Raw genomic sequence first — 26,534 nt, 5'->3', positions numbered from 1 at the left:
TTCAAATGAATTTGGTACTTCTGTATATAACTCAAACACTACATACTTATTTTGAAAAAAAATTGTGTAGAACGGACTCACCGTGATTCCGGATTTGAGAACCCAAATGCTCATCCAAATGTGTTGCTTCTTCATCCTCGACCTTTGGGCCGATTTGCGGTTCGAAAGCATCCATTTTTGCTTCCGTTCATCCATATTCGTATCACCGGTAGCGATTGCTGCATCATAATCACATGAGGCTCATCAAATTTAAATTTTAACGATCTTACAATCATTTTAAAGTTACTTTGTAAAATTCATATTGTAGTTTTCTTACATACTGAATAATAAAATAAAATATTTACATAGTTACGTTATTTAAATTATATAAATGGTACATTCACATTCCAAATCCAAACCAACATGACCTAAGCTAGTATAGAGTCAACCACATTTACTCGAAATGAAAAAATGATCAGGAATTCAGGGTTTGCCTAATGTTGAATTGATCCAAATGAACAATCAAATACTTCACAATTGACTTGTCTATAACCGGAACTTGAACCGCACACGGCAGTACGGCACACACTCAATTATGTTAGAGATGTTGATTAGCCCCAATTCTTGGGTCAGTCAAGGGGCTTATGATGTCATAGGAGTTGGGCTACCAAGTTGTTAAGTATACTTGGCAACGAGTGGACCCTGGGCTGCCAAGTAGGATATTGTGGCAACCTAAACATTCATAAATTCATTTTTTGATAGTAAGTTCACAAGTTCAATTTAGAGTTTAGGATAGTTCCCCCCTATTATAAAAGAGTTCACTTTTTTTTTTCTTCTTCTTCTTTCTTTCTTTCTTTCCTTTTTTTAACAAAAACTTGGAAGCTATTATTTATTTTACGTTTTATAAAAATTGGAGTAAAAGATTTCTCATACTGAAAGGAAAAGTTTAGCAAGGAACAACAATAGTGTGACCTAGAATAACGAGTATACGGAGTATAGACCGTTATTTTAATTAATAGGTACAGTAAATACTCGACTTTACTGAGTTCCTAAAAAACTAAAATGTTAAGTACTCCGTATTCAAATTTGAACATATTCCTACTTTACACGAATGTAAAGCGTACTCCGTAATAATTTTGGATTTACTCCAAACTACACCAAACCACAAACAAAACCGTTTCTTATTGGTTTGTGGTCTAAAAATTATGGCTTGGTTTGGATATTGACCAAAGCGCAGTTTACGTGCAAATTCTACAAATAAGAAACTAAATTTCACCGCAAACCCAAGTTACATCTAGCTAATTTTGTCCATCATAATACAGGTAATATGATTACATGAAGTATTAATAAGGTTTTCATGTAGCTTGCATGAAACATGATACACCCTATTAACTCAGATAATAGACAGATTTTATTCAGACTCATAGTGTTCGTTTTGAGTGCTAATGATCTTGCATAACTAAGATAAGTCATTCATTAATTAACAATGCTTAGTGTTACATCATTTTATATAACTACTCCACCAATTTAATTAGACAATTATTAATTTTTGTAGTAAAAGCAAAAGCAATCAAAGCCTTACATATATAACAAATTTCCAGCACATCCCCTGCATTTTAAAGTTGGAATATCACAAAAAACGGACTACCATTTAATTTCTTCTTAATTTTTAGGATCAAAGTAAGCAAGATATAAGACGAACTAAACCTTCATTGTTACTTCTCTGCTGCTTATACTCTATATAAATATATAAAAAGAGAACTAAGAGGGATTTCATTAGAAAGAACTCGAGATCGAGATTAAGAGAACAAATGAAGTGGCAAAAGGAGAAGCTAGATGTAATCCTGGTACCAGCAGGGCTATTCATGATGTTTGGTTACCATATCTTCTTGCTATATAGATACCTCAGGAATTCAAAGTATACCGTACTCGGCTTTCATAACCACTGCCAAAAAGCATGGGTCAAGAAGCTTATGCAGGTTAGACTACCAAACTCTTCTTACATACACTTCTTCAAGCATTTGAAATTACTAAAGGAAATGGTTTAGAAAACCAAATCTTAAGCTTGTATATGTATGTAGTCTCAACTTTCGACATATATATAAGAGGGATAAGATTCCGTAAACCTGATGTTACACTGCCTTTGACACGATGCTCCATTCGATCACTAGGGTCTAGGGATGATTCAACAAACTAAATTAATTAACCCTTTTGTTGTATGTACCACCCTAGCGTATATATACTCTCCTTCGATACATTTTGCAAGTACTTTGGTCCAATTTGACAAGAGTTAAAGGCCACAACTCTTTTCAAACACCTCAAAAATAATAATAGTGTACCATTAAACGTCACATTTATATTATATTAGACCAATGTAAGGTCACAGGTTGTTTTATTTCTTGCTGGCAATATATGGAGCATAATATAATGTTATAATCTGTTTGTCAATTTAACAAAGTTTAACCGAATTATAATGCTTGTAAAAGTGGATTGAATGCTAAATGTAGCATAATGAGGATGATGAGTTGATGACATGAACTATTTCAGATTGATGCAATGAGTAGAGGCCCGGCGTTTACAGTAATGAACAGCACAATAGTAGCAGCAAATTTCATGGCATCCACCTCTTTAACCTTAAGCTCTTTGATTAGCGCATGGATCGGAAGCTCCTCAAGCAATGAAGCAGTTGGAAGAATAATCTATGGAGATACAAGACAGCCAATCTCTTCCATAAAATACATCAGCATCCTCTTATTTTTCTTGATTGCTTTTGCGTCTTTCATCCAATCTTCAAAGTGTTATGTGCACGCCAATCTCCTCTTGAGTATGCCAAAGGCCGTTGTCCCTGAAGACTTTGTTGTCGAGGACTTAATTCACGGTTCAAATTTCTGGCAGGTTGGCTTAAGGGCGATTTACTTTGCTATAACAATGTTGATGTGGATATTCGGTCCAATTCCTATGTTTCTTTCCTCAGCTGCAATGGTGGCAGTTTTGTATGTTCTTGATGTAAATCATAAGCACTTGCATGACTTTAACGAGTCAAGCGAGAAAGGAGAGGGAAAGAAATCTGTAGTAGGGCCTTTCGAGAATCACGAAATGGCTAATGGTAGTTGTGAACTCCATGCTACTGCAATTAACACAGCAGTTCTGCCTTCTGTTGTTGCTTGTTTATAAATAAAATAAACTTTGTCCCATGTTACATTTCAATAATAGGCTACTTTAGAATAAAATGGCACATTCCAATTACTAGTTTACTACTGAACCAAAATTTAAATAGCTCATTTTTTTTTTTTTTGTATTGAAATCCAAAAAAGTCAAAGCTTGCATTACAAAAATAATTCCACCACTTCCCCTGCATTTCTAATTTGGGAATATGATTCCATAAGTTTTTTCTATATGTTTAATGAAGATTCTTCGTATAAGTTTATAAGATGTCTTACAGTTCTTTTGCTTATGATTCTGTACAAGAATATTCTAAAAGAAAGACACAGGAATTTCATAGAGAAACAGATCGTGGTCGTGGTCAAGGTTGAGAGGGCTAGAGAGAAAGAAACAGAATGAAGTGGCATAAGGAAGAGCTAGATATAATCCTGGTACCAGGAGGGGTGTTGGTGATGTTTGGGTACCATATATACTTGTTATACAGGTATCTCAGAAGATCAGAGGATACTTCTATTGGATTTGATAACCATTGTCAAAAAGTATGGGCCAAGAAACTTATGCAGGTTGGTCAATCCACTCTTTTTGTACATTCTTTTAAGCTTAACAAAATAAAAACTTTAGCTTCCATATGTAGAGTTGTCTCAACTAAATTCTATGTCAACGCGACAAATTATCTAATGGGATAAGACTACATAAATCTGATCCCTCCTTACCCTGCCTTTGGTGGGATTCTTGGCTTTATAGGCATAGATAGTGAATCCACCTTATACAATGCGGGGTTAATTGACCCTACTAATTTTTTCGAATTATGGATTTTCTCAGTTTAGAATTTGAAAACTTGGAACTGTTAGTCAGTTATGATTTTATCTCACTTAGCTTGAATCTTGTATTTGTTAGATTGATGCAATGAGTAGAGGCCCAGCATTCACAGCAATGAGCAACACAATAATATCAGTAAATTTCATGGCAACCACTTCTTTAACCTTAAGCTCATTGATTGGTGCATGGATCGGAAGCTCCTCAAGCTATGAACTAGTCGGAAGAATAATCTATGGAGATACAGGATTTCCGATTAATTCCATCAAATACATCAGCATCTTCTTGTTTTTCTTGCTTGCTTTCGCGTCTTTCATCCAATCTTCAAGGTGTTATGTGCAGGCTAACCTCCTCATAAGTATGCCAAAGGCTGAAATTCCTTTAGACTTCGTTGTTGAGGCCTTAGTTCACGGTGGAAATTTCTGGCAAGTGGGTTTAAGGGCGATTTACTTTGCTATAACAATGTTGAAGTGGATGTTCGGTCCAATTCCTATGTTTCTATCCTCGGTGGCAACGGTGGCAGTTTTGTATGTTCTTGATGTTAATAAGAAACATTTGCATGATTTTAATGAATCATGTAACAAAGAAGGGAAGAGAAAGATAGCTGTGAACCGGTCTTTTGAGCAACAGGAAATGGCAAATAGCAATTATGGACTTCAAGCAACTGCAATTACTACAGCAGTGTTGTCTGCTGCTGTTGCTTCTTGATCAAAGAAATGAAAAAAATACAGTATAATTGTATTTTAGATCCATCCCAATATATATTATGCTGCATTTTATACTCCTTATTTAGTAAGTGAAATATATTTAGGACTATATTACATGGATTTAGGATCCGATAAATCGATAATATACACGAGTACTGTATGTGTATATATTTTTGAAAAAGCCATGCCAATATTAAAGAGCTCTATAGTTGCACTCCCTCCGCCTCTTAAAGATTGTCTCATATCCTAACATTCATTTTATTATTTTTATTTTTTATTACTTATTTCTCCACTTTTATCCCATCTGCCTTGTTTTATAATTTTAAGATTCAATTAATATTTCAAAATTGGACTATTACAAAGTAACTTAATACAATACCTTTAAAAAATGATTAATTTATTACAAGTAGTATTACGGATCAATGTATCATGTATTAGCTTGCTAATTTTAGTCTCTCTTCTGCGATCCTATTGGCTAGCTGTAACAGCAAATCATCTACAGTTTAAGTGCATTCTGAGTGCTAAAAATGTTTTATCTATATGATTAGTACGTCTTTCATTAATTAATCAAGTTAACTACTCCACTCTAATTAGATCAATATTTTTTATGTATTAAAAGCAAAAGCATGCAATCATAATCTAAGCTTTCATAATACTTTTCCTGCTATTTTTTCCTACATTACCTGTCTTGAAATGGACTTTATTCATAATTGTAAAAGCAAATTAAATAAAAGACTTACTAAATTAAACCTTCATACAATCATACTGCTGATAGTTAAGTACTGCTGCTGTTTCTGTTTCTGTTTGTACTAGAAATAAAGAACACAAATTAAAGATTCACTGAAAAGATTAACATCGATTGATACGATCAAGAGAGAAGAAATGAAGTGGCGAAAGGAGATGCTAGATGTGATATTGGTACCAGCAGGGCTGTTGATGATGTTTGGATACCATATATTCCTTATATACAGATACCTCAGAAATTCGAAGTGTACTGTTGTTGGCTTTCATAATCACTGTCAAAAAATATGGGTTAAGAAACTTATGCAGGTTAGTCTATATATAAACTCTTCCAACACCTATTCAAATTTATTTTATTAAGACTAAAAAATAAATTAATAAAGTCTTAGTAATGATTTTATGCCTTGTATTTGTAGTACGATAATGATAACATACACTACTTATCTCAGGTTGATGCAATGAGTAGAGGTCCAGCTTTTACAGTAATGAACAGCACGATAGTAGCATCGAATTTCATGGCATCTACCTCTTTAACCCTGAGTTCTTTGATTGGCGCATGGATCGGAAGCTCCTCAAGCAGTGAAATAATCAAGAGAATAATCTATGGAGATGCAGGAGTACCAATCACTTCTATCAAATACATCAGCATCCTCTTGTTTTTCTTGCTTGCTTTTGCGTCTTTTGTCCAATCTTCGAGGTGTTACGTGCAGGCTAATCTCTTCTTGAGTATGCCAAAGGCAGGGGTCCCTGAAGAATTCATTGTTGAGTCCTTATATCATGGTGCAAATTTCTGGCAGGTGGGTTTGAGGGCGATTTATTTTGCTATAACAATGTTGATGTGGATATTTGGTCCGATTCCTATGTTTCTTTCCTCAGTTGCAATGGTGGCGGTTTTGTATGTTCTTGATGTTAATAAGAAGATACTGGATGAGTTTAATGAGTCAAGTGAAAAAGAAGAAGAGAGAAATAAAGCTGTGCCTAAGTGTTTTAAGCAGCAGGAAATTATGGTTGACGGTAGTTCTGAACTTCAAGCTACTGCTCTTACCACAGCGCTGATGTCTACTACTGTTGCATTCTAATTGAAATAATCGTTTCTACCTTGGCTATGCTACACCATTTGTGATAGTTGTAACTCTTTATAAAGCCAATAATTGTAAATTGTATTATGTGAGATTTTGTTATATTCTAAATTTTTTATAAGGTCAAAAATTGTAATCTGAACCAATTTTTATACATACAAAACCTGCACCTGATGAAGCTGCTATTCTGAACATAAAGTGTGATCGACATAAAAGTATGTTATACTCATACTATTGCAAACTAAATGGACAATTGTACTAATCTATGACGGGATGTATTAAGAAATTTGATCAGTATCATTATTTTCCTGAGTACTAGCACTTTCAGATGACAGATTGGGGGAACTAGAATCTTTTACGTCAGTAGCATTCTCATTGCTACCTGCAGTCTCTCCCAAAAGAGAATCGAGAGTGAGCTTTCCTGAGTAAAGGAATAAGCCAAGAGCGTTGAAGCCAAAAACAAATGTTGCTAGGTAGCACAATCCATTGATAATAGTCCTACAAATAGCAGGAGAAAAGATTCAAATTGATGCCTAGCAAGAGTTTCTGTAATACATTTAACAAACAAGCCAAGAATCGTACCTTATTGTAACAGTAATTTGACGTACCTGAAAAGCAGGGAAAGCAAAAAGATTATGGAAAACAAAACATAGAAATTTTAGCAGAGCAAGCATGAGCAAGAACTAAATTTTAATTTACAAGAAATTCGGAGAACGTATGTGTCGATGGGTCCATCACTCAGATACTTCATTAGGAATGCAAATAGGCAGAGAACTCTATATGCCTTATACAGTAATCATGGGTTGCATATCGATTTCTGAACTTATATGTATCAAGTTGCCACCAACCTGTGCTAATGTAAAGACTGGAAAGTGTGACACTAATAATTTTTTTTGACTTTGAAACTAATTTCCAAAAAGAGCAAAAACCAGTTTCATAAGCAAAGATGTTGAATATTTTGATTAAGAAACCTCATAGGACTGTCTTCAAAGGATATTCCTATTTCACTGACTATATAGCTCCTTTAAGATGGATTTCAATTATAGATATAAACAGCAGGCACAAAATATAAGGCAGATTTTAAGTTCATATTTTCAATTCGATACACAAAAGGAACATATGTAATCATGTATCAATAAAGATTGATATAAAGAAACATGGTCACATGCAACAACAGGTTGTACACAAAGGGGTTATGTCACTTATATGATATTATGGTGTTTGCAATTAATGTCCTTACCAACACACATAGTATTATTGTTTTTAAGGTATTTTCATAGCTAAAGGGAAGATTACTCTAACCATTAACTACACAACTCAAAACAAAAAAAAAGACTTCAACTTAGAGCTAGAAATTTTAGCTCTTTAAAATCAAGCTTCACATACACTCAGTGACACAAAGTCAGTACACACTACATGGAATATCTGTTTTATCTTGAACTATCCTTATCTGTCATCTGATTTAGACATGGATATGTTACTTGTAGCCCTCCAATGTAGGCCGACTGGCCGAGAATATAGTTTTTTACGACATCACAAATCTGTCTGAGTAAATCAAACTCCAACAAGGCAATAATTATTGCAGCAGCCATGTAATACAGCCATCTATGTGTGGCACTTATATCACTTTTAGAGGTACAACAACAACAACAACAACAACAACAACAACAAAGCCTTAGTCCCAAAATGGGGGTTGGCTAACATGAATCACTATTAGAGCTACAAGAAAGAAAAAAACATGGAACTTCTTTCAAGCTTATATATAGTTTGTGGCATGCAGAAGGCAAGATTTAACTTAGATTACGTTGCTTTAAGAGGGAGAAGCTAGTCCAATAGTGCAACATGTGCGGCTAAACAGGAAGGTATCACAAAGGAAATTACTGGTAAAAAAGCCAAATACTGGTAGATGATTGACCAAGTAGAGACAACCACCATAATATTTTGAGAATCAGACCAACAACTCTATCTGGGAAGAAAATAGTTCTTTTCAAACAGGAAGGGAAACCTGATGAGTAGAAACATCGATAAGCTTGGTCAAGCAGTCAACTTCTGTTGAATCATGCAGTTTCAGGTAAAGTCATGTGGTGGAATTGGCTCAGATGAGAGCGGAGCACAAGTCAAGTTTTACAATCTTTACTACCAGGGTAAAACACAAGCTCTTCCTCCGAGGAAACCATTACAAATATAAAATCTTGTGTTAATTTTTTAGTACCTTTGTAAAAAAAATTCAGACATAGGCACACCAAATATAACAGTGTTACAGTAAGCAAAACCGAGTTCAGAAGCCAGTATAGCCATATATTTCAACTATGTAGCCTAATATAGTAATATCTAAGAATAAGATGAAGTGAAAAATTGATGCATCTAAACAAAGTCTTACTGTCAAAGATGTTGACAATGTCACTAGCTAGTAGCTACTTCAAGTCACACTTGTAGTATGTGTTTACATACAGAGAACTGCTTATCAGCATTCAATGTCGGCAGGTTTATGCAAAATACAAACTTTTCTTTGGATTAGTTTCAAGCCTTACGCTTAAGATATCATAAAATCTAGGGTCATCCATCCCTTTTCTCTCAACAAAAGAGAAATAAATGAAACGAAAACTACAGTAAAAGACATGAACAGCCACATATCGAAAGTATCATCATCACTCCACTGAAAGAGAGGTCAGTATTATATTTCTCTTGAAATTGAATATGTAAGCTGTCAAGAACTTTTAGAAAGGTAATACTTTGGAATTTTGGGTAAAAGACGTTCAAGGACCATTTACCAATACAAGGGAAAGAAAAAACTCTATATTCATATATAACTTTCATGCATTATTTGGGTCATGAATTGCATGGATGGAGGGTGAAACAAACAAGCACCATCGGTTTCAGAAAAAGGCTATGTTCAGTTCACATGATCTGATCTTTTCTAATCTGGTCTGATTTGCTTGATCTGATATGATTTTTTTTTTTATAAAGTTGATATCATCTTAAATAAATTGAACTGAACATAGCCGAAGTACAGCTAGTCAGCCATGGAGGACAGAGTAATACAAGTTCCGACAAAGATGTCTTATTGAGAATGAATGAACAATGAGGCTCCATGAGCAAGAGGGAAAGAATATGAAAATGACTGCCAACATCAAGCAGCAGAGAGCATTACATGATTAGCCATTTCTCTATAAACTTGTATGCTTAACTGCACGTAAAACTCACATATCATCATATTGATATTATGAAATAACTTTTTATGTAACACTCTACTAATGTAACATTAAATCTCATCTAAGCATCTAACCACAGAACAAAGTAAGAAAGCATACATGAATTTAATAAAATAAAAAAAAAAACTCAGGAAATGTATGTTCAGAAAAAGAAAAAAGAAAAAGGAAAGGAGTAAAAGGACAAACCGAGTAATTATCAGGAATTGTTTGCCGATTAAGAGATGCCTCGATAGTAGTTGTAAATTTATACAGAATGGCTGCAATAACAGCTGCAGTGATTGCTCCTAAGAAGGCTTGAACAGGGGATGGCGAAGTTTTAGGTTCAATTGAGACCGATCCAATTGCTTTTAAGCTATCCAATGCTTCCTCTTTCAAACTCTTTGCACCGGAGGCTCTCATTCTCTAAGACCACAAAACATTCACAATACATTAACATCTCAAAAAGACAATAATTTTGCTTTAGTGTTGAAAATCACATGCCTCAATTGGTAAAATTATAAACCAAGAACATCGAAAATTTAAAAGATGTACAAGGGCCAAGAGGTCATTTTGCTAGGAGCCTAAGTGACCAAATATGTAATGTAACCCAACCAAAATACCAGCTTTATCAACAGTTAACAGGAATGCAGGATCCCAAAAACCAACTCAAGAAACTACCATCTCAAAATCACAATTCTGAACCTTTATGCTTGCTAGCAACAGCAACTATACCAACCTAAAGCAAAGAACTCTCACAATCCTGTAAATAAAAATGCAATAGATCTAGTTGTCGAAACAGATACTCCCTTGGTCCCACGTTAATAAGCTACAATTCTATTTCTATTGTCTTAGGATAACAGGCCACTCTATATTTACCTATTAAGCAAATTTGCCTCATTTCTCAACAAATCTACAAACTACAAAGGGAACTTCTTGTACTTCAAACCGAGTCCTTAAAATGACCTCATACCAAAGGTGTCCTATTAAAGAGGCAAGGAGGAGAGAAAATACAACTTTATCAAGCTTGTATGGCAAATCAAGTTGCATTTTTGTAATTAACTCAACAAAAGTACTCATTATATGTATAATTAGCACAGTATTTTTGTGATAAAATCACCATATATTCATAAAAATGGGCTCAGTATTCTCAAATATCATGACTTATTCATGATAAACAAACCAAAAGATATTCATTCAACAGCCATAAAGATACACTAAACAACTATGAATGTACATTAAAAAACATTGAATATATGACCAACAACAATAAAAGTACAATAAACCATCAGCATCTGTTTATACTTATGCTACTAGATTTATCAAATGAAAGCTTTACATTGTTTATATATACGTGAGAGTCCGGCACCAGGCGGTAAGCCGTATCATTATCCACACAATAGGCAATATTGAAATTTAATGAATTCCAACATGTAAACCTACTAAAACTAAACAAGTATAAAGGCAGAATATCACAAATTTGAAAGAACCCCACAAAACCAAGAACTGCAATTTAATCAAACAACACATAATCAAACACAATTCTTCACATAAATCATGAAATGGGCGAAAAAACAATATACCAATTCCTTAGCTCGTTTAGCTCTGCGACGAATAGAGCGAAAGAGAAAGACAGTAATAGCCCCAGTAAGAAGAACACTGGTAGAGACTTGAAGAGGGGTAGGGTCGTCATTTGTGGCAAAAATTGACGGAGTATCTGGCGAAAGCTCGATGGGTCCTTCTTCCACGGCGGCGAAGAGCGGCCATGATTGTGATATGGGGCGAAGATTGGAGGAGAGAGAGGGGGTTGAAGTGGGTTTGTGGAGGAAAGTGAGTGGAGGAGAGAGAAAGGGTTTAAGAAGAAGATGATGAGAAGGATTGAGAGAATTTGGTGGAAGAAGATGAATGGTTTGCAACATTTGTGCAACTTTAATGGTGAATTTTTTTTGGTGCTTACTATCACTGACTCACTGAGTTTGGAGGAAAAGCTGTATGATTTTGGGCATTTCTGTTTTTTTCCTGGCTAAATTCCTACATTGTTTGTTATCCGCTAATATTTTGGTTTTGGATAGATATTCTGAAAGATGGCTGTGGCCAGGTGCGTCTTTGACTCTTGAACACAAAAAAAAAGAACTTCTGAAAGCACTCCTGCCTTGAAGAGCCATAGATCATACTATCGAGCTCGTATTGGGAGTAAGACCTCTCGTACGAAACCCCTATCAAATGGGCCCTCTAGAACTTGTAGAACTACATAGACAGTTGGATGAATTGTTAGAAGTCGGGTTTATTCAACCTTCCGGAGCTCTTTACAATTCACCAATTCTCATCTAGAAAAAACAAGATGGAAGTTTGAGACTATGCATCGATTATCGAGCACTAAATAAGTTGACCATACGGAACCATTATCCAATCCGCTTGGTGGCACATTTGTTTGATTGATTGGGAGGCATAGTGTACACCAATTAGGCTAGATTTAAATTCTAGCTTTCATCAAATTTGTATCGCTAAAAGAGACAAGCCAAAGACGACTTGAGTCACTAGATTTGGGGCTTTTGAATGGTTGGTTATGTCGTTTGGGTTGATAAACGCACCAGCCACATTTTATTTGCACTTTGATATGATGAATCAAATCTTCCACGACTATCTTGATAAATTCGTTGTAGTGTACTAAGACGAAATTGTGATTTTTAGCAAAACACTTGAAGACCACCTAGAGTACTTGAGGAAGGTGTTTGAGAAGTTGAGACAACACCATTGTTCGTGAAGTAAGAGAAATGCGCGCAAAGAGAAGTAAGCTTCCTTGAACATTTTGTGGGAAGGGTCGTATTAGGATAGATCCAAAGAAAATCTAGGTCATCCGTGATTAGCAAGCCCTAAAGATTGTTTCATATTTAAGATCATTTTTGGGGTTGGTAATTACTACCATTGATTCATACAAGGATAATAAGAAATAACAAGCTCCCTTACTAACTTGTTAAAGAAGGAAAAGAAATGGAGTAGGTTAGATGAACAATAAGGGGCTTTTCTCAACCTCAAGGACAAGAAGGACGTGATGAAGGAGCCAGTCATAATGCTCCCAACATCAACAAACCATTCAAAGTAGAAAGTAGAAACATATGCATCAGATTTTACTTCAAGAAGGCCATCTGGTGACTTATGAGAGTTGAAAGTTGAATGGCGCAGAAAGGAAATATGTTTCTTAAGAGAAAGAACTGCTAGCAATTGTTCACTGCTTGAGCGGATGGATATACTACTTGTTGGGGGTTGAGTTCTTCGTCCATACGCACAACGCAACAGCAAGTTAGTTCCGAAGCCTCAATATGTGTGTTTATGTCATCAACACTAGGCATGTTCACGGATCAGATATCCGAACCGAAATGTGATTTCTGTTCGGATATCCGAATACTTTGATATCAAAAAATGATATTCGAATCCGATTCGAAAATTTCGGATATTCAATATCCAAAATCATTTGTATCGGATGCTATGGATATCCATTATCCAATATTAATTTTAATTAATTATGATTGTTACACACAAAAATCAGATTCTTGACTTTTGTTGACTTTAACTAAGTAATTTGGGTCTTAGGGTTAGTGGAAAATTTTGGGCTAAATTGGTGAGGATATAATGAAATGGGCTGAAATTATCTAATGGCCCAATGCCAAAAGAGTCGGTTTAGAGGCAGAGTGGGTAATTTAATTTTTGAAGATAGTTGGCGCCAAGTAGAGTTGTCAATTCGGATAAACGGGTCAGGTTAGTGTGGGTCAGGTCAACTTGGGTTGGGTCAATTCAGATTAATGTTGTAACCTATGCGGGTCGGGTTCGGGTTGGGTCATGCTTAAGCCGGGTCATGTCGGGTCATACATCGTGTCGGGTTTAGGTCGGGTCAATAATAGGTCGGGTTTAATTCGGGTTTTAACGGGTTAAAACGAGTTAGGGTCATTTTCGGGTTCGAGTCAGGTTTGGTTCAAGTCAATAATTTGCGGGTTATAAATAGGTTGGGTCATTTCCAAGTCGGGTCATGTTCGGGGTTCGGGTCTCAAATATTGGGTTAATTTGGGTCTCGGGTTAATTTGAGCTCGGGTCATATCGAGCTCGGGTACATTTTTCGGGTCGATTTTTTAATAGTTCATGTATTGACGTTCACAAAGCCAATAAATTTCAAGGCATTAACCTAAGTTATTTTTTGCTCTAATTATTATTTTGCTAGTAAAAATGATACGATCCCGATTCTTGGGTATCTCTTCCAAATCGAGCAAGGTCAAAATGATTAGAAAAAAAATTAAGGAAATTAGTCAAGCAAATAATATTCTAAGTTAATATTAGAATTAGACCCAAAAAGACTGCATCTATGGCTATAATTGATTTTAGAATGATAATAGACAAGCTAGCTTATGCGGTTATGCCAATATAATCTGGTTCTAAATGAAAGATTGAGGGAAAATTTTCCTTGCTTATCATTTAGAGGATGACCGTATATATACAATGTACATGCCTTCGTCAATCATCATAGGCTAAACTCTAGCTAACTATATGCAGATAATTATCAAGCTAATTATCTCCTTTGACTATATAACAATATATATGACAATTTACTAGGGAACTATAGCCTATAATTGAGTTCGGGTCATGCTTGAGTCGGGTCACGTCGGGTCATACATCTTATCGGGTTTGCGTTGGATTTAGGTCGGGTCAATAATAGGTCGGATTACATTCGGGTCGGGTGAATGATAGGTCGGGTTTAATTCGGGTTTTAACGGGTTAAAATGAGTTACGGTCATTCTCGGGTATGAGTCGGGTTTGGTTTAGGTCAATATCGAGTCATCTCCAAGTCGGTTCATGTTCGGGTTCGGGTCACCATTTTTTTGGGTTCAAACAGGTCGGTTAATAATCGGGTCCGGGTAAATTTTTCGGGTCAGGTCAGCTTTTGACAGCTCTAGCACCAGGAGATGTAACTGTACAACAGTTATGGGAGTCAACCATAACCGCTCCAATTTGCTTATAAATAGAAGCATAAAGATCGAAGGAAGGACATCAGCAAATCAATCAACAACAAGCATTTCATTTCTTCTAAGCTTTCTTCTTAGCTTTCGTAGATGAAAATCGTTCGTCTTTTCCAATTGTATGATTATGAAGGTAACCTCTCCTTAACTTATACAATTGTAAACCTGACTCTATCCTTTAATTAATGGAATGCATTTGTATCTTTTGTCATTAAGCCAAGTTCAATTCTCTCTCTTTCTTTCTCTCACTAGAAAATTTAATGGTCAGAGTCCATCACCTATTCTAAAAAATGTAAATTTTCAAAATTTCCATGGAAGATCTTGTGCAGCCCATCCAAAATGTTGCATATCAGCCCTAATGGTGAAGTTTAGGGGTTTTCTACATTGGCAATGTAATCCATAGATTAATAGAGTATCCAAACGAATGTCCAAACCATCATTTGGCTATGGACAAACGTGCTAAATGGAGGAAAAATTACAGGCATGGAAAGAGAAATCGCTTGAACAGGAGAATTAACAAGCGATGGGAAGAGAGGCCTGCCATCCTTGAAGATAATGAAGGTACTGTCGGCCCAAGCTTTTTCTTAGTAGGGGCAAATGCCGATCTTCTGAGAAATTTTATCCTTCCCAAACTGGAAGAGACGGAGGATTAATCGAACGTCGCCCTGGTCTGTAAGGGGTGGGCTAGGGAGATTAGAGCAAGTTTCCTTCCTCATTCAACAGGAAGTTAGAGGCAAGGACGATTCCTTTCTTTAGTCGATACTACAAGGTCCAAGTAACCAGAGGAATAGAGGGGGAAATACATACTTTAATGTACAAGTGTACGTACATGTCAGCTATGGTATGAGGAGATCTTTGAACATCACAAGGTCAATTGGCTTCTCTTAAAGCCTAGAGACGATGAGTTTGAGGATTATCTTGATGATCCAAGACTATGGAATGATGTGGCGATGATTCAGAACGATCCTGGATACTAGAGACAACTCAATAAGTATATCGCTGTATATATTTAGCCTTAGTCCTCAAAAGAGCATACACAATTCAAAACTATTAAATTTTGAAATGCTATTCTTTTATAAATTTTTAATTTTATATATATATATATGAAGTAATGTTTAATGCCTTGTGTTTTACTTGCAAAATTAAACATACATAATACTTCTTATTATTATGCAAAAAGGTCATAATTTGGTTGATTTCAAATGCCATCAACCACCCAAATTAAGGGGGCATTTGTTACTAAATCAGATTTTTGACTTTTGTTGACTTTTTTTTTACTTTGACTAGTAATTTGGGCTTAGAGTCAGTGGAAAGTTTCGGGCTAAACTGGTGAGAATATAATGAAATGGACTAAAATTATCCAAAGGCCCAATGTCAAAAGAGCCGGTTTAGAGGCAAAGTGGGTAATTTAATTTTTGAAGAGAGTTGACACCAAGAGATGTAACTGCACAACAGTTATGGGAGTAAGCCATAATTGCTCCAATTTGCCTATAAATAGAAGCATGAAGATCAAAGGAAAGGACATCAGCAAATCAATCAACAACAAGCATTTCATTTCTTTTAAGCTTTCTTCTTAGCTTTCGTAGTTCCCCTTGGCTTAGTAGCCAGAGATAGTTTAGCGATAGTTAGTCTCTCTTAGCATGTATTGAAAATCGTTCGTCTTTTCCAATTGTATGATCATGGAGGTAACCTCTCCTTCAACGTATACAATTGTAGACTTGACTCTATCCTTTAATTAATGGAATGCATTTTTATCTTTTGTCATATGTTTATATACTCGTTTCTTTAAGCAATCTAACTTGTTTTACTTTCTTTGGGAAAGATTCCTTATTGTTCGTTTTGTTGCGTTAGCAAGGTTATCAATCTTTGAAACCGGTAACTTGAGGGGCAGCCTCCTAATACTCTAGAACAAGATAGGGTATTTGACGTGTTGGCAAAGGACAATATTTGCCTCAACAATGATAATTTTCTAAATTTCAATAATTTTATTGCTTTTTTATCGCTAAGTTATACAACATATTTAGTCAAAATAAAAGAAAATATATTACAAATATTATAATAAGTTAATAACACATGGTCGGTTTCATATGGACATATTAAAAATTTTATACTTCATATATTTCACATTTCAGCCTTTATATTTGGATATTTGTTTGGATATCTGATATCCGATATCCAATATCCGAAAATTTGAAAATTAATATCCGAATCCGCATTTTCAAATTGGATATTCGACCTGAAATGAAAACTCGAATCGGATATCCAAAAATTCGGATCGGCTGCGAATCTAATTCTTGAATTTTAGGATTCTCAGATAATTTTGTACAGGCCTAATCAACATTATATATTTCGTATAAAGAATTGAAACACTTTATCATTTTCATTGTACATAATAAATAAGGTCATTAATTATCGAAGCTATGTATTTGCAAATGTGATACGTTAATATAATACCAACTTACCACTAATAAAACAAATAGTACATCTTCGAAATGCTTTTACTCCAGACCATTCTATCCACGATAATATCCTCATTGTCTAAGAAATTCTAAACACGTTCCAGAAATCTAAAAACAAAATAGGTTGGTGCGCCTTAAAACTTGACATATATGGAAAAGGCATATGACAAACTAGAATGTGATTTCTTGTAGGAATGCCTAAAAGCTTTAATCTTCCCTTCTTAGTGGATTGCTTGGATCCGAGAATGTGTTAATAAAGTTTCATACTCTTTATAAATTAATGGTGAAACAACCGAATGGTTTAAACCCTCTAGAGGTCTTATACAAGGGGACCCATTATCTCCCTATTTATTCATCCTTTACATGGAAGTTCTTATTAGGAAACTTTCTTTGGAAAGTTCTAACCATAAATCTGGGATAGGCTTCAAAATTTGTCCTAGGTCCTTCTCTATTCCTTGTCTGCATGCATATGATAGCTTACTTTTTTTGCAAAGCCACCGCCTTTGCTTGTACTAATCTTAAGAAGATCCTAGATTCTTTTTGTGACATCTCTGGCCAGCTAGTAAATTTTCACAAATCTTCAATTATTTTCTCAAGAAACATACCTAATGGCCGAAGAGCATCCCTAGCTGCACATTTTAACATGAACCCTAAAGCCTCCCTTGATAGATATTTAGGTGTTTTCTGTAGTTCTTATTATCCTACGAAGAAAGATTAGAAAAATGTCATGGAAAAGACTGAACAACATATCCAACACTGGGAAGCAGGTTTCTTATCAAAGGTAGGTAGACAAACGCTTATCCAAAGCAATTTGGAAGCTTTACCTAGTAACCTTTTCTCATCTTCCCTCCTTCCTAATGTTGTAGAAAAAAATTTAGATTCCCTTCACCGAAAATTCTTTTGGAGACAAGAGAAAGATAAAGCTAGAATCCCCCTTATCGCTTAGGATAAGGTGTGCATACCAAAAAATGTAGGTGGGCTGGGTCTCCGACGAACAATGCCTCTTAACAAGGCATTCATTGAAAAGTTAGGTTGGAAAATTATCTCTGAACCTAATAATCTATGGGTTAAAGTCATTAGAGATAAATATCTCTGCAATAAGTCCTTCTTTAAATACACTCCAAATGTTAAAGATTCTCATATTTGGAGAAAAATCCTTGCCCAACGGGAAATTCTAAGAAAAGGAATTCAAAGGAAGATTGGAAATGGAATGGATATATACTTTTGGATTGACAATTGGGACACCAATCAAAGCTTACTTGAATTGCTTCGTATGGAGCCAAAATCAAGTAGTTAACTTAGACATAAAAGTGTTAGACTTCATTCTCCCCAACAAACAATGGCATAGACAAAAGCTATGCTCCTTCCTCCTAGACAATATCGTTTCAAATATTAGTAATCACGTTACCAAGCAGAACAATGCTAGATATGCCGGTGTGGGGTCTCACTTCGTCTGGCAGTTTTACAGTACAATTCAGCACATGGCTTGTCCATAATCTCGATCTTGATGATAAATGGGAACAATGTTTGATATGGAAATTAGATATCCATCCTAAACTCCAATTCAAATTTTCTTGTGGTAAATTCTTCATAATATTCTAAGAGTTTGTGATACCCTTCACAAAAGAAACATAATTCCTTCTAGTGATTGTGGTCTATGTAATGTTCATAGTAAAACAGTAAACCATCTCTCTCTTGCATACATTATAGAGATTTTTGAAACCATACATTAGTTAAGAATTGGTTGGATTGCACAGTTCCCTGTACTGATTTAATTGAAGCACTTTTATGCTTAAGAAAACACAAACTTACTATTAGGAAATTTATCTTCCTTGTTTGGAGTATTTGGAAAGAGCGTAACTCTATAATTTTCCGCAAAGACCCTTTTGATATCCCTAGAATTTACCACCGAGCGCAATTTGCGTTCAATGAGTGGCACTACAAAATTCTCACCGATACCTTTTCTTCCTCGGGGTCTCCGATTCGGAGATCTCCACTTACTCCCCCTTCTCATTCTCCAACAAACTCTATCACATCGAATTTCTACAAACTTAATTTTGACGGTTCAGTACTCAACAACTCAGTAGCAGTAGAGATCCTCATCAGAGATAGCAGTGGGACATGACAGTTTTAGGAGCTCGTGCTTTCAACCTTGCTACCACCAAGGTTTTCATAACAGAGGCATGACTCTTCATAAAGGCATTATTCTAACTCTTGAGCATGGGATAAAAAATATTCTAATTGAAGGTGATAATCTTTTAGTAATTACTTCCGCTAAAGGCATCTAGTCCACACCATGGCAAATTGATCATATTGTTAAAGATATTTGTTCTCTTCTTGGAAAATTCGATTATTGAAGCATTCGTCATATCTTTCGGGAGGCAAATCAAGCAGCGGACTGGATAGCAAATGTTGGTCATCTAGTTAGTGATAGTATGGATATTGTACCTTGTAATAATTCTTCTCTATTTCCCATCTTTTCTTCCGACGCATTAGGAATTCCCCTCATGATGAGGGTTTCCTAATATTTTCTTTTTTCTTATCATTGTTAAAAAAATAAAAAATAAAAAATAAAAGTACATCAATCTAATCTGTAGATAACTTGTACAAAATCTACTTGGTATGAATGGTCTACCCAAAAAGATATACTATGAAATTGACATTGAAATATTTTTGATACAAGTTATTTAATCTCTTTTTACTACTTTTATTTTTTAATTATGAGTGTAGAAGCAAATGATGAGTCATGAGACAAAATTACTTAAGTAATCTTTGAAGATTATTTTTATATCAATACAATAATTAATGATCATGTCACAATTTACAAAATTACATTATTTTTCATATCATGGCAATAAGTTGGCAATACTTGGCAACACACTACTCCACCATCCTTCTATTATAAATTATTAATCCTATTAGTGATATTTTGCAAATTTCAAATCCCATTTTACTTTCCTTAGAAGTATCAAAAATTTTGCTGTTAAAAGTCAATGCCCTGGCTATAAAAACCAAGGTTGAATTTATTTAAACGTGTAAGTCAACATTCCTAAATTTATTCAATTTCAGTAAAAATAAAATAATCATAATTAGTGATGAGTAATTTTACTTCATTTTGTATGATGATCAACACTCTTGGCGCACATTCGAAGCCACGGCTCGAGCCCAAAATTTTATTTGAGCCTTCATATCATCACTTGACGGGGCTTTGGGATCGCCTCGTTTCGGAATTGGAGGTGCTGATAAAGGAGATGATGTTCTTTGCCATGACTCCGAAAGATAAGGCCTTCTTACCTTACCAGTATCCACATGATTACTATCAAGGCTAGCTCTTCTTTGTAAGGCAGGAAGTATTTTTGTTACACTTGGGCTTAACTTTTCGTTATCAAAAGAAAAGCCTAAGTCTTTAAAACCTTGTAATTCCTCAACTTCTAAGTCGCTTAGACTCTTTTGAGACTTGTTCTTGTCGATTTTTTCGAGTTTCGTGTCGGGTTTTGCTTGGCTGTTGATGCCAGGAGACTCCAGTTTCCGGTGTGGTCGGTTCTTGGAGTTGCTCATACTCTGCTTCGTGCCCTGTAACAACACAAACAAATTGTCAAGTTCCAATGTTGTGTAGAAACATTGTATAAGAACAATTGTCAAACAAAAACTGTACATAATAGTAATTGTTGGGAAAAGTATACATTCATGTGACAAAAGCACTCACTCTTATCATGATTTATGTCCCTTATTGACTAAACAACAGTCTAAAAGAACAATAGTTAATGTAGAATGTACTTGAAAACTTATTTGTTACATTAATCTAGATCATAACAAATCATTTACGTGTCAAATGTTAGCTTGATGGACCTGGAACCAAACATGAACATGGAGCAAAACAAACTCGAAATTTGATAAATCCAAACAAATTTAGTTCAAGAAGGCATAGCAAACTCCGAAATAATTGAGACAAGTTGAGTATAGTAGTAGACTCAAACATGACTTAACCCGCTAAAATGACACATACACCATAAACCATACAGTCCGTACCTGGTAATACTCTATCGAATATAAGTGAATAAATCATTAAAAATTAGTAAACTCAACCTATAAATTAAAGTGACCGACACTAATCCAACCATTCTTGCTTACGAGAAAGGGAATATGTGCAGAAATTCAGAGACACTGCATTAATTAGTTTTTAAGTCCAATAGTTGGAGCTCATTAAAATAAAAAAGTAGAAGCATTAGCAAGGTTGCTTAGAAGAAGGGAAGCACATGTAACAGTATGAACATTTTAATCATGCCTAAAACATACAAGAAGTAAAACTTACATACCTTAGAAGTAGTGGACTTAGGAGGCAACAACATAGAAGAATCAATAGATGCTCTTCTAGTAAGTTTAGTCATTGCAGCAATAGGACCTTTCTCCTGCAACATAACAGACGGGTCTAACGACTCCCTCCGACTCAACCTTCCAACTCCCGCACCATTCGGGATTCCGGTCGTTGCCACCGTCGAAACAGCCTCTTTCCCCCTACAAGCCGGAAGAGACGGTGTTCGATCCAATCTTCTCCTAGGCATTTGCTTAGGCAATGGCATTGCTTGCATTATTAAATCACCCATCCTCGGCCCCTCCTCATCATCGTCCTCCTCCTCATCATCATTATCACCTAGTTGATATTTCCTATCTCCTCCGAACCCAAGCGGAAGCGATGGTGTTCGGAGGAGACTATTCATCATTGCAGGGTGATCTTGATCAGATATCAACCCTTCTTCCTTAGTACTACTCGACGAAGAAGTACAAGGATCAGAGTTACACCTTACCATAGTTTTGGACGATTTTGATCTACTTAACAAGCTATTTCCAAAAAACCAACTATCTTCAAAGAGATAACCAACAACATGGCCATTTTTCTCCTCCATTGCCAAAATTATACTTCAATTTCTAGCTAGTTAGTTTAACCAATCTTAGTCTATCTAAGACTTTTGTGCACCAAAAAACAAAAAAAAATTGACAAGTTATACGCGTAACATGTACCCCCACATGGGAGATCCAAGGGTTTTTTTTATGTATGATGGATCTTAAGTTTAATTTATAAAGTTTGTTACATAGATAGTTGTGAATTGGCTGACTTGGGTTGGCCATGTGACTTTAGGCAATCATCTTATATATAATAATATGGTCACAATTTTTGTATTATACCTTATTTTATACACCCTCTAAACCCCCCCGTGACAATTGCATCATTTGGAAGAAATATAACTACTTTCTTCTAGGTAAGTAAAATTGTATCAATCCTATTTATTGTAGTCATTTTAAGTTGGTACAATTGGTAATTAAAGGGATAAAATTTACTCCTCATATCTCATTAGATGTATGATCCTTTAGTAAAGTCTATATTGTTACATGATTGAGTTCATCATACCAGTTTTGTATATATCTCTATATAACAAAGCACGTTTCCCTGTTAAAAAAAATGACAAAGCTTGTTATTAATGAATTTAAATTATTCATTTTTTGAGTTAGTTAGACTCCAACCAATCCAAATAGGCAAATACGACCAATTAAGTTGTTAAGAGCTTGAATTTTAAACCTATGATTAAACTCTCCAATCAATTGATTACCATATGCAGGGCAAGAATTGAAGCTACAAATGACAATAGTGAGTCAAACTTATACATACGAAGTAATTATCTTAGAATTGTATATTTCAAAATTTGAGATATTTTCAGAATTTGCTGTTAAAAATAACTATTTAAACCCACTTAAAATTAAACAAAATACTTATATTTCTAGATCCGTCACAGTAATTTGTCCGATGATAATTATAGTTGACCTACCAAATTATGATAAGGTTTCCAATGATTAACAATAAAAAAAAAAATGATATTACCACCTGATATGCGGACTCTACTATAAAATCGGTGGATTAGAGTGAAAAGGGTGAAGAAACTAGAACCTATGATATTATAATAAAAAATTAAAATGATAAAGATAGGATAGAATGAATTGAAATTCATTTAATTTTGTTCAACACATATAAAAAAACGGGTAGGAAGGATTAATTGCTTACAAAGGTGGGAGAGTGAGGCGCATAGTAAGGTCATGCCAGCTAACAAACCATGTGCTTCATCTTTTCTTTATGGAATTTTGTTGCTTTGTACAGGCAACAAACAAAATTAATTAGAGGGTTTTTATTTTTTCTAGTTTTCAATCATATTACAACCAAGTTTTTTTATAATAATAAAAATTTTAGTGATTGATTTGGCTGCGCTATTCATTTTTGCTTACACATGACATGGTAGATGGTCCTGGATAATGAGCATTCATTTTCCACATATCATTAGTACCAAGTAATTAATGATAGAAGCTTAAATAATGATGTGTGTTAATGATGATAGACAATTATGTCTTGTTTACAAGTAAGGTTTTAGTGGAGCACTCTACTCGAGTGACTTGCAGCCAGTAATCCAGTATAGGTGTCAATTCAGACTATTGGTCAAGTTCGGTTCTAGTTCAAATTGGAGCGGATTATTTCGGATTTGAGTTATGCTATATTATCTTATTTATGAAGATTAAATTCTAAATCGGGTTATTTAGAATTAGACTGACTCAGTTTTTAACCAATGTCTGGTTCGTAGAGGCATATGCTTTTTTTTTTTTGGTGTTCCACCCGGTTCACCCTTTGGGCTAATCCGGATTCGGGGATCAATTCTGGGTGGTTAGCTTCCACTCCCCTCCCAATTGTTGTTGCGGAGGATTAAACACGGATCCTCCCTACCAAGTGCAGTCCCAATCACCACTGCACCAACAACCAATTGGTGTTCGTAGAGGCATATGTACCATGCATGGTACATACATTTCATTAAAAAAAAAAAAATCTCAGGAATGAACATATTATAGAAATGTAATGAACATATAGTTATAGTGAAAAGAATATACTATTAAAATGTAATGAACATATACATAGAGTGAAAAGAACATACTGTTATATAATGTTCTTTATCTCTATGTTCTTTGATTGTCAGTGTAATGTACTGTTATTTGTGGCAATGTTCATTGCTTATTGTGAAATGTTTTTCGAATTTTGTCTTTAGATTATGGTGGGTGAATTAAATAATGTTTATTACATAATGTTATCATGTTCTTTTTATTAATATTACAGATGTTCTTTCGATATACAAAAAGAACATAAAGTTGGATGTTCTTTATAAATACTACAAAAGGAGTGTTTTTTGGACGCTGAAGCCTCGACGCTAGACCATGAGCGTTAGCTTATAAATTTAGTATCCGCATTTTCTCGATGCTTTTTATGGTCGAAATTGATTTCGACGAGAAAAAGCTTCGACAATTCTATCACATGTGGTGCATGTGTAGTAGATGATTTAGATAGTTCTCGGATAACTACTGTTGGGTTTCGTAGTGACCCACACTACGCGGAAAGAAACCCGCTAAGACCCGCCCCCATAATAAATGCAATTAACAAGCAAAACATAATTAAACACAAGAAAGGATAAAAGATTATACCTTTGACGCGTGCTTCGCTCAACTATGAGCTCTTACTTGAACCCCGAAAATACGAGGTCTCCAACGGGATCGTACCCTCGAACCCGACCCAAGCGTCCTAAGTCTCGAAGGTTAGTCGAGACCCGGACAAATAAAACTATGAGTTTTACGAATCAAGGTTTACTCAAATCAAGAGTTGCCTTTTAATTCCACTCAAGGTTGTGTTTTTCCCAATACCCATGCCTTTGGTATTTATAGGGAAATACACCCTTGATTTCCAATCTTCCACCAATGTGGGAGTGTTGGTAAAATCAATAATTTATTTAATTTCAAATTAAATAAATAATTAAGATCAATCACAACGCGACAAGTGGCATAATTATATGCTTGTGAGTGATGCCCAAGGTTAGGTGGGGGGGGGGACCATAGCCTTGCTCCCCACACCCACACACAAACCGCCTCAAGGAGGGCTGTGCTGGCCAGCTAGCGTGCCAGCTAGCACCAGCCAGCAGCCTCGCATCCCAGCCAGCCAGCGCGTGCTGGTGCTGGGTGATGCTTGGCGCTGGTGCTGTGTGCTAGTTCTGTACTGTGCTAGCATGCTGGCACTGGCCCAGCACTCCCACGCAATCCCTCGCACACACGCGCTGCTACACACAGCCATGCCAGCCAAGGCCCATGCACTTGCTAGCAGAGCACACCTAGCATACTCCTCGCCCACACGCATACGCACCATATGCATGCGCACCAACACGCATACGCACCACACGCACTGCTAGCCCAGCCAGTGTGCCTAAGCACGCAAGGGTCTAGCATGCGTGCTGGGCGATGGTGCGAGGCATGCTATGGCCTGCGATGGTGCGAGGCACACTATGGCCTGCGATGGTGCTAGGCATGCACGCACACGCACATGCGCCAGTGCCCAGTACTGCGATGGTCGTGCTTGGTGCGTGTGGCCTGCCATGCGCGCCTAGGCATGCTAGGGCTGCGATGGCGCCTAGGCATGATGCTAGGGCTGCGATGAGCTAGCCTAGCCTAGCTACGGCTAAGCTCGTACTTGTCGCTTGTGATTTTGCGACGCTCGTTCTCGACGCCCTCGGCTCGATATCCGACGTCTGTATTCGTAAAACTCTGTCGATTCATTAAATCCTTCGGATTAATTCGTCATCTCGGATCGATTGTTCGATTGGGTTCGACCCGAAGGGTTCAGTTAAGATTAAGCTGTATACCTTAATATTACTGATCGGAAGCGGCCTCCACCTAGGCATTCTGATCACTTGACCTTACTGAAGAATTAGTTCTGTAATAATTCTGAACCCTCTATCAGAATAATACACTTGTTGGAAGGACACCATTCCTTTCAACTATTGGCGCATAGCAACTATGGGGGAAGAAGTGTATAGGATGGCATTCTTTGTAAATAGGTTGAAGTTGTGTGGGGGACAAGGTGCCAGCTGGTAGAAAAAAATAACGGGGCAAAGATAGTGAAGACGGGGAAACCAAAATCTAAGCGGGAAACAAAAATTAAGTCTGACAAAGCTATTTTCCTCTTTCTTCCCAAAGCAAAGTGTTACTGTTCAATGGCGAATGGAGAGAAAATAAATTGAAGGCATTGAAATCCTTTCCCATGTGCACTAAAACCACTCAAATGCCGTAAATTTGACATTGGAAATTGAGGATGAGAACGAGGTTAGCCGCAGTCTTGTACCCCGGAGAAGCAGAAGCCCTGTTTTCCGGCAAAGCCGTAGTCCTGTTTACCGGAGAAGCCGCGGTCCTGTTCGCCGGAGTCCTGTGCTCCGGTGAAGTCCGGAGTATCGGGAATATAGGAGAGAGGATTACAGGAGAGAGAATAATGGTAGGGTTCCGGAAGAGGAATCGGATGAGGAATTGCGAGGTTGAGTAAGGAGGAGTA

The 26,534-nt window shown here is 36.1% G+C and overlaps 5 protein-coding genes across 5 annotated transcripts; 3 read left to right on the top strand and 2 right to left on the bottom strand.

The window, feature by feature from the left end:
* Nucleotides 1–1,614: 1,614 nt before the first annotated feature.
* LOC110737719 lies at nucleotides 1,615–5,212 on the top strand. The gene is made up of 3 exons (XM_021918051.1): nucleotides 1,615–1,958; nucleotides 2,527–3,704; nucleotides 4,039–5,212. The coding sequence occupies exons 2-3, from the start codon at nucleotides 3,537–3,539 to the stop codon at nucleotides 4,663–4,665; spliced, it is 795 nt and encodes a 264-aa protein (XP_021773743.1). The 5' UTR covers nucleotides 1,615–1,958; nucleotides 2,527–3,536; the 3' UTR covers nucleotides 4,666–5,212.
* On the top strand, nucleotides 2,563–3,153 carry LOC110737483. Its single transcript, XM_021917842.1, has one exon. It carries the CDS (start codon nucleotides 2,563–2,565, stop codon nucleotides 3,151–3,153), a length of 591 nt encoding a protein of 196 aa, XP_021773534.1.
* A 144-nt stretch (nucleotides 5,213–5,356) lies between the features above and the next one.
* Nucleotides 5,357–6,508, top strand: LOC110737718. Its single transcript, XM_021918050.1, has 2 exons — nucleotides 5,357–5,714; nucleotides 5,855–6,508. Exons 1-2 carry the CDS (start codon nucleotides 5,547–5,549, stop codon nucleotides 6,482–6,484), a joined length of 798 nt encoding a protein of 265 aa, XP_021773742.1. The 5' UTR covers nucleotides 5,357–5,546; the 3' UTR covers nucleotides 6,485–6,508.
* Nucleotides 6,509–6,614: 106 nt separating this feature from the next.
* On the bottom strand, nucleotides 6,615–11,817 carry LOC110737717. Its single transcript, XM_021918049.1, has 4 exons — nucleotides 11,256–11,817; nucleotides 9,883–10,098; nucleotides 7,067–7,092; nucleotides 6,615–6,982 (listed from the first exon to the last, which is right to left on the bottom strand). Exons 1-4 carry the CDS (start codon nucleotides 11,589–11,591, stop codon nucleotides 6,763–6,765), a joined length of 798 nt encoding a protein of 265 aa, XP_021773741.1. The 5' UTR covers nucleotides 11,592–11,817; the 3' UTR covers nucleotides 6,615–6,762.
* An 8,188-nt stretch (nucleotides 11,818–20,005) lies between these two features.
* LOC110737716 lies at nucleotides 20,006–22,320 on the bottom strand. The gene is made up of 2 exons (XM_021918048.1): nucleotides 21,454–22,320; nucleotides 20,006–20,710 (listed from the first exon to the last, which is right to left on the bottom strand). The coding sequence occupies exons 1-2, from the start codon at nucleotides 22,039–22,041 to the stop codon at nucleotides 20,264–20,266; spliced, it is 1,035 nt and encodes a 344-aa protein (XP_021773740.1). The 5' UTR covers nucleotides 22,042–22,320; the 3' UTR covers nucleotides 20,006–20,263.
* Nucleotides 22,321–26,534: the final 4,214 nt, after the last annotated feature.

This window comes from Chenopodium quinoa, unplaced genomic scaffold (assembly GCF_001683475.1).
Source record: "Chenopodium quinoa cultivar QQ74 unplaced genomic scaffold, ASM168347v1, whole genome shotgun sequence".
Lineage (NCBI taxonomy): Eukaryota > Viridiplantae > Streptophyta > Magnoliopsida > Caryophyllales > Amaranthaceae > Chenopodium > Chenopodium quinoa.
Note: the sequence above shows the minus strand (reverse complement) of the source record. Positions and strands in the feature narration are given on the sequence as shown.

Excerpts from the sequence above, each read along its gene's own strand:
- LOC110737483 (XM_021917842.1), top strand. The coding sequence starts at position 2,563 with ATGAACAGCACAATAGTAGCAGCAAATTTCATGGCATCCACCTCTTTA.
- LOC110737719 (XM_021918051.1), top strand. The coding sequence starts at position 3,537 with ATGAAGTGGCATAAGGAAGAGCTAGATATAATCCTGGTACCAGGAGGG. Across the intron at positions 3,705-4,038 it reads GGGCCAAGAAACTTATGCAG|ATTGATGCAATGAGTAGAGG; the intron begins GTTGGTCAATCC and ends TGTATTTGTTAG.
- LOC110737718 (XM_021918050.1), top strand. The coding sequence starts at position 5,547 with ATGAAGTGGCGAAAGGAGATGCTAGATGTGATATTGGTACCAGCAGGG. Across the intron at positions 5,715-5,854 it reads GGGTTAAGAAACTTATGCAG|GTTGATGCAATGAGTAGAGG; the intron begins GTTAGTCTATAT and ends TACTTATCTCAG.
- LOC110737717 (XM_021918049.1), bottom strand. The coding sequence starts at position 11,591 with ATGTTGCAAACCATTCATCTTCTTCCACCAAATTCTCTCAATCCTTCT. Across the intron at positions 10,099-11,255 it reads CTAAACGAGCTAAGGAATTG|AGAATGAGAGCCTCCGGTGC; the intron begins GTATATTGTTTT and ends TTGTGGTCTTAG. Across the intron at positions 7,093-9,882 it reads CAATTCCTGATAATTACTCG|GTACGTCAAATTACTGTTAC; the intron begins GTTTGTCCTTTT and ends CCTGCTTTTCAG.
- LOC110737716 (XM_021918048.1), bottom strand. The coding sequence starts at position 22,041 with ATGGAGGAGAAAAATGGCCATGTTGTTGGTTATCTCTTTGAAGATAGT. Across the intron at positions 20,711-21,453 it reads CTAAGTCCACTACTTCTAAG|GGCACGAAGCAGAGTATGAG; the intron begins GTATGTAAGTTT and ends GTGTTGTTACAG.